We start from the raw sequence: 14,407 nt of genomic DNA on the forward strand, positions 1-14,407 counted from the left end.
GAGTGGTGTCAGTTATTCATGATTGCGACTGTATGCAAGGTATAGAAGTTTACATTTGTTCATATTGTCCAAAATTGTTGAATATTTATTAGAAGTAGGAAGTGGGCTCAGAAACATAAGAGTGAATTATAGTGAGCATGTCCTGGTCTGCTGTATGTCTAAGGCTCTTGCTAAAATTGGTCCATGGACATATGTGCCTGTAGTATCACAATGAATTTATTTATGTAGTAGATATAGATATTTGATTATTTACGTGTTATTTCCTAGAGTCTAATGGTATAAAGGGATTGAGTCCATAGGTTTCTTGGCCCATTCAACCTTGATTGAGTAGATTAACTAAAGTAACTAGAGAAATACTGGGAGGTGTTTGCACATTTTTAATTGACTTCTTATATCACAAATCCTTTTAAATTTTGTTTTATGCTAGTTTCTTTTAATCTTATTTACTTTACTTTAATCTGATTTCAAACAACTGTTTTTGCCAGACTCTGAACTCTGACAAGCTTTAGCTCTTTATATACTTATATATCTCACAATACATAATCTACTCAGGGATCATTTTCATTTCAATAATTACTGCCCAAGAGCCTGATGTCATCCTTAATAAGCATGAAATAAATGAATGAATGTGTCTTTCAGATGTTTGGGATGGGCTTGCAGATGAAGAATCCCAAAATCCCAGTATTATACATCTCCAATGATAAACTCTCAAAAAACAGTAAGAGTGAAACCAACATAGAATGAGTGCTATGCTGGGACATTTGAGAGGTATTTCCAGGAAGAATCATGTCTTTCTATAGCTTATATGCACAGTATAGAAAGTCATAGAATAGTGAAGCTTGAGAATTGGAAAGGACCTTGAAAATAGAAGACCAATATAATTTCCCAACATTACACAGTGGTGTATTTCTCAATACTATACATATAGTATACCCCAGGCAAGATAATTCCATGTTTCTAGACTTCTAATTTAAAAGAATTAGTGAAACCACTTGATATTCAAAAACTGTGAATTTACTGAAGAGATAAACTCAGCCTGAAACATTCATAGTTGAGTGGATGATACACATCAGTTTAAACATGTCTTCACAATCATTATTATTATGGAATTATAGCAGGAAAGACAAAATGAGCTTCAGCTGCACTAATTATTTTATAAATTAGTTTAAAGCGTTAGAATGATGAGAGCTGTTGAACAATGCAAGAGCAGCACTGATTTTTTATTTCTAGAGGTGCTGAAGTACAGTATTTGTCAAATTTCTTTACAGTGCCTTTCCATTTCAGAAATTATGTTTTCCTTTATTTTTTTCTCTATGCATACTCTCTCTATGCATGTCTCAACTATATTGTTTTTTAATTTCTAGTCTTTTTATTAGTTTAACAGAAGTAAAAATCTTGAATTCCTACAATTTTTTTGCAGTTCTTCTCTTTCTGAGTTTAATAGCATTTCATCAGTTTGGGGGAAAGGTGAATAAAATACTTGAAAATCATTTAGAGAAATTCTGACGAAATACTTGAGTGAATTTTATATCCACAACAAAACTAGCAACAATAAGTCAAAATTTATACTGGACCAAATGCTTTTAATTTCCTTGCAAATGTAATTATCTCTATACACAGATGGCAGGTAAAGCAGCTCGTTATATAAAAGAAAGTACATGAATAATTGCTATACAGTAGTTTGAACAACAAAAGCAAGTTGTTTCACGCATAAAATGATAGAATAAAAGATGTAGTGAGTTCTTTATGGAGTTAAGAAAGAGGGGATCTGATTGACATTTTAGTTTCAATTACACAAAATCATAACGATTCACTATCATAAACGATAGTGAATTAATGGTGGAGAGCACATCTAAACAGATGCTTATAATTGCAGAATGCTGTGACCTGTCTCATTGCAGGTCTTTGGGAATAGCTGAAACATTCACATAAACAATGTTTAGCTGATGGAAAGCTGGCCAACAAGCACTGCTGAACACCTAAAACAAAAATACAGGTAAGCAAGCATTCAGGAAAGGCTGCCATGTTCTAACAGAAGCAGCCATTAAGCCAATAGTTAAAGCTACAGAACCATTTGGCATGTATTTTCTTAGGACACAGAAGGCCATATAACATAATGAATAGTGCTTTATACTTTCCTAATAAATATATGAATTTTTCTACCACATGTTTTAATTAATATTCATCTTGGATTATCATTAGAGATTTAAAATTTTATTAAAAATTTAATTTTGCCTATACTATGAAAAACAAAAAAATTAATGAGGAAATGAAAATGCATTTTAATTGCTGATTGTAGACACATATAAGGAAAGGAAAAGTTGAAAAGTTAAAGATTTGTTTCCAAAATGAGACCTTTTCTCAGTAACATTTTTAAAGTCTGAGAATGCACACCATATTTTTGATGAACCAATAAATTTTTAATCATTTAGAGGGATGGTATGGGGAGGGAGGTGGGAAGGGGGTTCAGGATGGGGAACACATGTACACCTGTGGTGGATTCATGTTGATGTATGGCAAAACCAATACAATATTGTAAAGTAATTAGCCTCCAATTAAAATAAATAAATTTATATAAAAAAAGAAAAAATATATTTCCAGATTTCAAAAAATGTGTCTGAATTTGAATTATACTGAGGGAAAAAAGATTACCTTGACCAAGTGTTGTGGTCCTTTAATGGACCAGAACCTGGTGGTCCAGAGTCCACCGATAAGAAAGTAAAGGAAAGAGAAAGAGGCTGATATTCCTTGGTTTACACAGAAAGCCAATAAAGCCCCTGCACGGGGCTTGCTCTTTTCACAGAGGTCTCAGGCACCCTCTCGGTTGGGTGAAGGCACAGAGCACCTTCTCTAAAGGGTCTTAGTAGCCCAGGCAGGAGAGTGAACTCAGAGAGCCTCTGCACTCCAAAGAAATAGCCTGAGAGAGAGAGGAAGGGAGAGAGAGAGAGAAACAGAGAGAGAGAGAAAGCAAGACACAGGGACCAGAGCTCTGATGGAGCAAAGGTGTTTTAATCAACATGGTGTGGCATATATACTGTAGTTATTCTCAGCAAAGATAAAGATTAAAATTCCAGACTTACAAAACATAGGTGATCCATATTAAAGACAGAAAGTTGTAAATAATCACTTTTACCCTATGGTTCACAAGAAGGAAGAGGGTACTTATCACCGTATAGAAAAACTAATGAAGGAAATGCCTCAATCCCTCAGCCCCAGGAGAGGCTTGCCTCTCCTCTTAGTTCCAGAATATTCAGGAACTAATAAGGAACAGAGGATTCCTGACAGATCCAAAATAGCACACAGGAAGCCTCCTGTTAAATGCTTCCTGACAACCAAGGAACAAATATGATGAATTTTTAGTTATTTTATACTTAATATTATTTGGTTTGTGCATCTAATTACTTGATGAATAAAGTGCCGACTATTGAGAACAGACATTTAGTGAAATAGTCAAATATTTCTACTTAAATCATTATGACTACATGATTAAAATGATTTCAAATCTAAACCAGAACCTCCTGATAAATATATATATATATATATATATATATAATTTATCCACAATATATAAAAGAGGTTTTCATCCTCTAGAATCAGAATGGAGAATGAAAATCATATCACTTAAACAGTATCAAATGCCTCATAGCTTTGACAATTTTCTGAATTAAAGGAGTTATGCTCATGCATTGCTATACTTACTAGTACTCCTGGGAAAATCACTCTAAATAAAAAACTTGCCATGTTTGGAAGATAGGACTGTGTTATAGGATATAAGGAAGCCACTCTTTAACATTTCAATTGGTGATTAATGACTACACTTCCTTGTAGTATATATCATATGTACACAGGAGAATAAAATTAACAGTGTAAAAATTGAGTTGCTCAACACACACATTCTCAACAGTTGAACAAAGTCATGCTCTGTCTTCTTGCTTCAGGTCTCACGCTGTAAAGAAGTGGCCATTAAAGGTACATTTAGTGCTACAGTTCTTGCATTTTTGTGCCCCTTTTTTGATGGGTTTGCTCTTTGAAATGGCCCCCAAACTGAGGGCTTGTCTGGTGCTCCTAGGTAAGACTGTGATGTGTCAGGGAGAGAGCACAAGTGTCAGATAATCTTTCAGGCATGAGTTGTGGTGCTGTTGGCCATGAGTTCAATGTTAATGAGTCAACAGTTTATACTCAGTAAGATACTTTTAAAAAATAATGCACACAAAACAAGGCTATGTATTGATTGATTAAAACAAATGTGTGACCAGCGGTTCACAGGAAACTAATCCTGTGTTTCTTCCCAGTGAAATGGTTCAGTGTTGGCTAATTTGGTGTTTGTTGTGACTTCATAGAACATAACGTCCACAGATAAAGAGAGCTGACTGCATTTCACTCAGCTGCTGTAATGGGAAAGCAGTGACAGATGATAAATAAGTGGGTATGGCTGAATGGGTACAAGCAATTCCTAAGTGTTAATTATATAAGGCATTGTGCTAGGCACGGTGAGCTTTATAACATTTAAATATATATTTATATGTGCTCAGTCACTCAGTCATGTCTGACCTGTTGTAGCCACATGGACTGTAGCCCACCAGGGTCCTCTGCCCAAGGCATTTTTCAGGCAAAAATACTGGAGTTGCCATGCCCTGCTCCATTTCTTCACCAACCAGGGATTAAACCCATGTCTCTTGTGTCTCCTGCCATTTGCAGTGGATTCTTTACCACTAGTGCCACCTGGGAAGCCCACATTTTGATATATATGCATATATCTATAAATGCTATAACATAACAAACTATGTACTTAGTTTTTTCTAGAACAAGGTATGTAAGTAAAACTTTTATAGAGTGGAACACATAAATTACCAGAGGACTCTAGAGAAAGATGCCATAACTTTTGATTGAAGAAGACCAGGGTAGGTTCTCTTTTAAGTTAATACTGAAGCTTAAAGAAAGGATACAAATTGGACATGTAGCAACAGAATTCAGCCATCTCATGGACGTCAGCAAAAAATGAACAGACTGTAGATGGTCCCATACTTGTGGTTCCACAAAATGATTTTTCAACTTCACTATGGTATGAGAGTGAAATGTATTCAGTAGAAACTATATTTTGAATTGTGAATTTTGATCTTTTCCTGGGCTAGCACTGTATGGTGTGATGCTCTCATGATGCTGGGCAGTGGAAATGGCAATTCACACTCATGAAGGTGAACAACTGATATACTTACAACCATTCTGAACTCATGCAACTATTCTGTTTTTCACTTTCAGTACAGTACTCAGTAAATTCCATGATTTGTCCAACACTGTATCATAAAATAGCTTTGTGTTAGATGATTTTGCCTAACTGTGAAATAATGTAAGTGTTCTGAGCACATTTAACATAGGCGACATGAAGCTGTGATGTTTGGTAGGTTGGATATATTAAATGTATTTTTGATCTATGGTATTTTAACTAACTAACAGGTTTTTCAAGAAGTAACCCCATCATAAGTTGAGAAAGATAAGCAGTGGCCAAAAATAATTGTGTTTAATAAATAAATGGTTTATAAGTTAGCCTGGATACCCCTAGAAGCAAATATCAGGACAGAATTAAGTGTATAAGGGTTTTATTCAGTTCAGCTCAGGTACTAAGTCATGTCCCACTCTTTGTGACCCCAGCACACCAGGCCTCCCTGTCCATTACCAACTCCCAGAGTTTACCCAAACTCATGTCCGTTGAGTCAGTGATGCCATCCAACCATCTCATCCTCTGTCATCCCCTTCTCCTCCTGCCCTCAGTCTTTCCCAGCATCAGGGTCTTTTCCAATGAGCCTGTTCTTCGCACCAGGTGGCCAAAATAATAGAGTTTCAGCTTCAACATCAGTCCTTCCAATGAACGCCCAGGACTGATCTCTTTTAGGATGGACTGGTTGGATCTCCTTGCTGTCCAAGGGACTCTCAAGAGTCTTCTCCAACACCACAGTTCAAAAGCATCAATTCTTCGGCACTCAGCTTTCTTCACAGTCCAACTCTCACATCCATACATGACCACTGGAAAAACCATAGCCTTGACTAGATGGACCTTTGTTGGCAAAGTAATGTCCCTGCTTTTTAATATGCTATCTAAGTTGGTCATAACTTTCCAATTTTCCATAACTTTCCAACTTTCACAACTTTTTCTTTTAATTTCATGGCTGCAATCACCATCTGCTGTGATTTGGGAGCCCCAAAAAATAAAAGTCTGACACTGTTTCCCCATCTATTTGCCATGAAGTGATAGGACCAGATGCCATGATCTTATTTTTCTTTATGTTGAGCTTTAAGCCAACTTTTTCAGTCTCCTCTTTGGCTTTCATCAAGAGGCTCTTTAGTTCTTCTTCACTTTGCCATAAGTGTGATGTCATCTGCATATCTGAGGGTTTTTTAATATAAATTTATTTATTTTAATTGGAGGCTAATTACTTTACAATATTGTATTGGTTTTGCCATACATCAACATGAATCTGCCACGGGTATACAGGTGTTCCCCATCCTGAACCCCCCTCCCACCTCCCTCCCTGTACCATCCCTCTGGGTTGTCTCATTGCACCAGTCTCCCGGCAATCTTGATTCCAGCTTGTGCTTCCTCCAGCCCAGAGTTTCTCATGATGTACTCTGCATATAAGTTAAATAAGCAGAGTGACAATATACAGACTTGATACACCCCTTTTCCTATTTGGAACCAGTCTGTTGTTCCATGTCCAGTGCTAACTGTTGCTTCCTGACCTGTATACAGGTTTCTCAAGAGGCAGATCAGGTGGTCTGGTATTCCCATCTCTTGAAAAATTTTCCATAGTTTATTGTGATCCACAGAGTCAAAGGTTTTGGCATAGTCAATAAAGCAGAAATAGATGTTTTTCTGGAACTCTCTTGCTTTTTTTGATGATCCAGTGGATATTGGCAACTTGAGCTCTGGTTCCTCTGCCTTTTCTAAAACCAGCTTGAACATCTGGAAGTTCACGGTCCACCTATTGCTGAAGCCTGGCTTGGAGAATTTTGAGCATTACTTTACTAGTGTGTGAGTTGAGTGCAATTGTGTGGTAGTGTGAGCATTCTTTGGCATTTTGCATTTGAGCATTCTCTGGCTGTGCTTTGCTGGAGCAGCTGTGAAGAGATACCCCATGTCCAAGGTAAGAGAAACCCAAGTAAGACGGTAGGTGCTGAGAGAGGGCATCAGAGGTCAGACAGAATGAAACCACAGTCACAGAACACTAGCCAATCTGATCACATGGACCACAGCCTTGTCTAACTCAATGAAACTAAGCTATGCTGAGTGGGGCCACCCAAGACGGATGGGTCATAGTGGAGAGGTCTGACAGAATGTGGTCCACTGTAGAAGGGAACGGCAAACCACTTCAGTATTCTTGCCTTGAGAACCCCATGAACAGTATGAAAAGGGTTTTATTAGGAACACCCAAATGAGGATAATATGGAGAGGTCTGGAAAAGTCAGGGAGGGCAAATCTGATCCTGAGTGATGGAGAGAGGGGAGGAAGGTCACCAGTGTCAACCAATGAGTAATGTCAACTTCAGAAGCATCTTGTCCCTCCAAGGAGAAAGCTACTGTGCTCAGTAATTGGCTGGGAGCCATCCGTGAGGAGTTGACTTTAACACAAAGGATACTGGTTTCAAAATGGCAGCACAGGGACCTCTGCTCAGTTACATTCTTGATGGGGAGTTCTCATGATCAACACAGACTGTGAGCTGAGTGATTTATTTTTAATCAGGCTTATAAAGTATGTTATAATATTCATCTAAAAATATCAGTATATTAGTTGTCACCATTAGCTAGGCAAGATTTTGAAGAGTGAGCAGAGTGTGAATCCTAGATGCCACATATATAGTATATATAAGCAAGACAACTAATGCCTCTGAGTCATGTTTTCTTAACCATAAAATCATAAGTATCCAAACCTCATATTTGTCATAAGGAATAAACATAATAATGCATGTAAATACTCCAACACTAATGTCCAGCACCTACAGGGAGTAACAGTGGTAATACACTTATGATTTTAAATCTAAAAAAAGTATATTCTCAAAATTCTGAAAGATTATTCTCTTCTTTAGATAATCAAGGTTAGCTCACTTCTAGTAAAAGAGGTATTAATGAAATATTATGTCTTGTTCTCTGTCACTAAGGTGTGCCGAATGATTTGTAAAAGTAATTTAAAAGGCAAGCAGTTATAAAGTCACTCGTCAAAGAAGTTCATTTTGTCTGCATAACTCATGAAAGTCAGTATGGTTTCTTTATGGAATTGTTCCACATGTGATATGAAAGCATTTTCATACTGTCAACAAAATAGCCATTTCATGAGAAATTATTACTTAGCACACCTATCCATTAACTAAAGTGTACACCTACACACCATTAGGAAATGAAGGAAATGTAACAAAGTCACACTGAATTGATTTTTAATCTGGTTAGATTCTTAGGTTATTATTCTTTACAATTACAGTTACTAAGTTGCACATTCCAATAATTTTTCACAAGTATACTCAAAGCGTGCCATGAATAAGACTATTGACTGTATGCTTCTACTGTGTGTGTGTGTGTGTGTGTGTACACACAGAGTAAATATAAAGACACTTCAAAAAGAATAAAGTTCCTCAGATTTCCTTTGGGGATTACAAAATAATTTTATATAGTGAAAACAAAGTAATGACAAAAAAAATCTATTAATTGAATGTGGTCTGAAAAGCTTCATTTAATACTCTGCTTGAGTGAAATATAATAAAATTGTACATCCAGAATCAAAATCTTGATTATTTTACGTTTAAAATAAAACCCTTAGTTTCAGAGGTAGAGAACACAGAGCCAATTCTAAGTCTTAATTAGCACATATTCTTACAAATACATGCAGATATCCCCTTTGCTAGCTACTATTTATGAGGTTTCCTTGTCCTGAGAAATATCTTCTTCAAGATAAATGTATCCATTTAGGATGAATACAAGACTGTTTTATCATATATCATGCGAAAAGATTTATGATAATTAACACAGAACCTTCATGTATGGCTTCAGTTTCAAAGAACTTGCCTGTATATCAGAAGATGTAACCATAGTTCAAGCTGGAATTAAGCAGGCACCAAGGCAGTTTAGACAGAGGAAGAGTGTGAGTGATGATGTAGAATCATCATCAACAAATACGTATTGAGAATCTCCTGTAAGTCAGGACTATTCTAAGAACTGGAATATAGTTGTAAGTAAAATAATAAGTCTCTGTCTTTCTTAATTTTCTGTTTCTGCAGGAGACCACAAACAATAAACAAACAACAGAATTACCTATACTATGAGGAGCTATCGCTCAGATTAGACGGGAGCACAGAGGCTGGAGACAAACTGCAAGGCTTTGAATCTCTGCTCCGCCACTTTATAACTCTGAGTCTAAGACTGACTAACTCTCAGTTGCCTTAAGTTCCCCACATGCAAAATGAGGATAATAAAACTGTCTCCTAGTGTTGTTATGAGGATGAAATGAATCCATATAAGTAAGGTTATTTGGACAGTGGATGGAACATAAAGTCGTAGAAATACCTGCTATCATCATTATTAATATCATTTGTCATATGGATAAAAGAGCTCTGGGGGAAATTCAGCACTTATAGGGGAGGGGGTGTTGGTATTTGATAGAGGATGGTCAGGGAAGGCCTCTGACTACAGTACACGAGCGAGATCTAAAGATGATGATGACAGAATCTTGCTGCCCTTTTGGATGGAGAGTGTCCAGGCAGAGGTACAACAAGTACAAAGGCCTGTAGGCCACTTTAGGAGCTTGGCTTTTATTGACATTGATGTGGGAAAAGTAGAGAAGTTTTGGCAAAATATGACATGATATAATGTATTGTTGGAGAAGGCAATGGCACCCCACTCAAGTACTCTTGCCTGGAAAATCCCATGGACGGAGGAGCCTGGTAGGCTGCAGTCCATGGGGTTGCACAGAGTCAGACACGACTGAAGTGACTTAGCAGCAGCAGCAGCAGCATAATGTACTGTAAACAGATCACACTGACCGCTCTACAGAGAATAGGAAAGAGGCGGGCATATCGGAAGCTATTGCAATAATCTGGAAGAGAAGGTGGTGGGTTGGACCAAGGTGATACCAGTGATGATACAAAAAAGAACAAAGAATGGAAGTGTATGTCTATTTCATAGATAGATCTGATGGGACTTTTTGACAGACAAGGTCTGGGTTATGAAAGACAAGCCACATTGTCTCCCAGGTTTTTAATCCTGAGAAATTACAAGCATAGTTTCCATTTATCAAAAATGGAAGACCAGTGGATGGAAAATGTTTTGGTCCCACTAAAAATGTAAATTGTAAGCAAGGACACACCTCACACAGATTATAAAAACATGGATCAAAAAAACGGGATGTAGAAGGTATACCACGTGTGTACAGCCAAGTTCATGGAAATCTTGGAGTTAAGCCAAGGATATTGTTTTGGAGATTAGGAGTTATTCAAATCATCTCTCTTTCCTCCTTCCCTCCCTATTTTATCTTCCTCCATTTCCTTCCTTTCCCTGAATAGGAGACGATCTTTAAATTTTTCTCAGTACTTTGTACTCAGATACTTTGAACTCATTGGAAGATTGAGTATGATTTTTCATCTGAAGTAAAATTTGTCACTTGAACAAAACAGAAGCTATTGTAAAAGGATAGGATGTTTAAGAGCCCACTTGGATTTTCTTCTTTGTTCTTCTCTACCCAGAGTGCATGAAACACTGTGAAGGGCCCCATCTCTCTCTTCTTGTATCTTTCCACTCATCTAACACCTGCTTCATGTGATCTTTTAGAGCATCACAAAGAGCACCTTGAAATGTGTAAAGTATATTGATTCCAATTCTTCGTAAACAATATGCTTAGAGGTAAGTTATTCTTGAGCTTCTGGGTTTTTATTTTTCATTCAATGTTTCACTAAAATAATTTCAAAACATCTCAGTATGATTTCTTTTCATGTTAACATATAAAGTTAATTTTCCTTGTGATTTTCTCATTAGAAACATTTCTAAAAGCTAACACTGAAAGTCACAGAAGCGTAATTTAAAAATGAAAAATCATCCTTTGAAAAGTCAAAAATAGCTTATCATCAAGCTAGAAAAGAAATTATATAATTTGCTACAGTTTTTAGAAAAATGTGTATTTTTGCTGGTTATATCTTTTAGAGGAAAGAAACAACCTTAGAAACAAAGGCAAAATGCTTTGTAAAAATATATTAGTTGAACACAGGTATACCTGTGGCGGATTCATTTCGATATTTGGCAAAACTAATACAATATTGTAAAGTTTAAAAATAAAATAAAATTTAAAAAAAAGTAATATAAAAAGTGAATATTGCCACTAGACTGATAGTACCATTTTACAAGTTAATAAAAATATGGAGGAAAAGAAATCTTGAGTCATACAGTCCATTATTTTTGTGAAAGAAATTTAGATTCCTAATAGCTTTTAGAAACTTGAATTTACAATGATCATATTGCTATATATTTTAATTTATATGGGTTTTTCCCTCTTATCATCTTGTCTTTATACCACTTTTTCTTTCCTCAGATAGAATAATTTATCTTTGACTCAAACACTTGACATAAGTAAGTGAAATGGCTATATGATAAATATATCTGAGTATTACAAATATTTTTTTTAATTAAGGGTTAAATTGATTAGTAAAACATAGGGCCAGAGTACATGTAAGGATATTGCACATCAAATATAATTGCTATAAATTTAGTTACCAAAAAATTGCTTTCAGTTGGGACACTGTCTCAATCTCAAATTAGACAGTTAACTAGATTCCATTCCCTCTCCCATCACCATGCTAGAATTGGAACACGAAGCTCTCCAATTAGCAGGAATCAGAACAGATATTTACTACTTTGTAGTCTGCAAGTGGAGCCATTCCTAAGATAATGCAGAGCTGCTTTGGGGATGTTAGATAGGAGAAACACAATTTAGAAAAATCTTAAATACAATGGATAATGACTATCAAAGGTTCAGCCCTGGAGAAAGGCATGGCAATGAACTCCAGTATTCTTGCCTGTAGAATTTCATGGACAGAGGCCCTTGGCAAGGCTACAGTACATGGGATCACATGGTTGGATGTAACTGAAGAGAGGAGCACATGCATCACAGATTCAGCTACTTGTAAGTAATGACAAGGGATTAGAACATGTAAAATTCTGATTTATGTGTTGTCTAGTGAACCGCATTCAAATAACTAAAATTGCAATGTATAATTTTATGGAATAACATCATTAAATATATTGACAGTGATACATGCAAATTAAAAATTGAAATGCTGAACAAGGATAGCACTAAGAGGTCACTCTGTACACTTTGCAGAGATAAACAGATCTTATACTTCAGTGACTCAAGTGACTTTCTCTCTCTCTCTCTCTCTCTCTATATATATATATAGTGTGTTAGTTGGTCAGTCATGTCTGACTCTTTGCAACCCCATGGACTGTAGTTTGCCAGGCTCCTCTGTTTATGGAATTCTCCTGGCAAGAATGTGGAGTGGGTTGCCATTCCCCTCTCCAGGGGGTCTTCCCCAACCCAGGGATCAAACCCATGTCTCGCACATTGCAGGCAGAATCTTTACTGTCTGAACCACCAGGGAAGTATATATATATATAAAAACATAATGTATATCAAGCCTATATATATATATATATCATCCTATCCTTAGAGAAAGGATGAGAAATGGAAAAACAAATTATCAGTGAATTTCTTGTTTAACCTCTGCATCTATTTCTTTGGGGTTCTCCAGGCAGCAACACTTTGGCCATACTTTGTATTTTCAGGCCAAAACTTTGGCCATCTGATTCAAAGAGCTGACTAAAAGATTCTGAATCTGGGAAAGATTGAAGGCAAAAGGCAAAGACGGTGGCAGAGGATGAGTAGTTAGATAGCATCACTGATTCAGTGGACATGAATTTAAGCAAACTCTGGGAGAGAGTGGAGGAAAGAGGAGCCTGGCATGCTGTAATCCATGGGATCTCAGAGTCAGACATAGAGACTGAACAACAACAACAAATACATCTCCTTAAACTTATTTTCAGAGCTGGGGTACAATGGAGCTTATTTCCTTACAAAAAAAAGAAAGAAAAATGGGGAAAAAAAAGTCAAATCTATTAGAGACTCTCTTGGCACAGTGGAGTAGAGTGGGTGTGGTAAGTTTTAATTGGCAGATCATAGGATTGGGCTCCTATGTGACCCAGGACAGAAACCTCCGTTTTATCTCCAGTGGCCCTGTAAGTAGTGTAATAAACGTGGAGATTTCCACCCATCTCTTGTAGGCAGAGGTAAAGCATCGTAGAACTAAGAGTCAGCCGGCCTTCCAGACATGCGCATTGGTGAGAGGCAAGTACCATGTAGCAGAAGCAGCAGGATGGGCTTCCTCAAGGGATGCATGGCTTATTTTCCAGGGGCGAGAATCTCAGCAAAATTTCACTGGGGATCCTGGTCATCAGAGGATTGCTGAACTTCCCTGGAAGCAACCGATGAACATTCCCTATGCCAAAAGAATAGTTTGTGAATTTCTCCGGCAGAGGAAGCAGCAAGGATAGGCATCTGCTATTGCAGAAGAGGTAGGGAGATGCCGGCAGGAGTCAGCAAAGAGGCTATCAGAAAGCTAAGTACTTGAGGATGAAGGAGAGTGTTTTGAGAAGAAATGCTGAGGGAGGGAGTAGCTACAAAACCAAGAGGTACAAAAATAGGACTAAATAAACAAGAAGGTGGGGATGGCCAAAGGTGGAGGAGGAGACAGAGATGGTTTCAACAGAAAGACTTAAGTGACCTTGAAGGAACATATTTAAGTATCTCTCCAACCTCCAAGCCCATTAGTGAGAATAGGGCTCCAGTGCCAGGTGCAATCAGTTTTAGAAAGCAAAAAAAGTAGCTTTTTTTTTTTTTTTTTGGAGGGGGCACATTTAAGTTGTGATGTGTAGACTTTTGACAAACCACTCCATGTAGCAAGTTATCTTTTGGAAAATTGAAGCCAATTGAAAAATAAATTCTGACATAATCTTATCTTTCATAAGACTGACAGTTGCCAGTAGCCCTACTTACTTAGTTCAAGGATAGTTTAGTGTTTTATTCAGAAGAAGCCTCTTCAGTCTTTGCTCCTTAACTACATTCTGTGTCAACAGCTGTCATTTCAGTTTTTGGCAGCAGAGCTGTGATAGAAAATTGACCTTCAATGAGTCATATTACCTCATCCAGGTAGATTATGAGGCTTTAAACAAGTGATGTTACTTTTCAGAGTGAACACTTACATCCAAAAGGAACATACATTTCTTCTATCATAAAAAAGACCATTGGATTTTCCTATAGAGTTGCTTTTCATACTGTTAGTTAACTGACTATTTTTTTCTGGTAGACATTGGGCTACTTATGTTA

At 37.0% G+C, this 14,407-nt stretch overlaps 1 protein-coding gene across 1 annotated transcript in view; it reads left to right on the top strand.

Annotated features, from left to right (window-relative positions):
* The window catches only part of LOC102282205 (E3 ubiquitin-protein ligase MGRN1-like), a 67,921-nt gene extending 54,346 nt beyond the window's left edge, over positions 1-13,575 (top strand). Inside the window, exon 4 of the mRNA XM_070384412.1 lies at positions 13,306-13,575. Within this exon, the coding sequence (XP_070240513.1) occupies positions 13,306-13,575 (270 nt within the window). The remainder of the gene's footprint in view (positions 1-13,305) is intronic.
* The last annotated feature ends 832 nt before the right edge of the window (positions 13,576-14,407 follow it).

This window comes from Bos mutus, chromosome 16 (genome assembly GCF_027580195.1).
Source record: "Bos mutus isolate GX-2022 chromosome 16, NWIPB_WYAK_1.1, whole genome shotgun sequence".
NCBI classification, from domain to species: Eukaryota; Metazoa; Chordata; class Mammalia; order Artiodactyla; family Bovidae; genus Bos; species Bos mutus.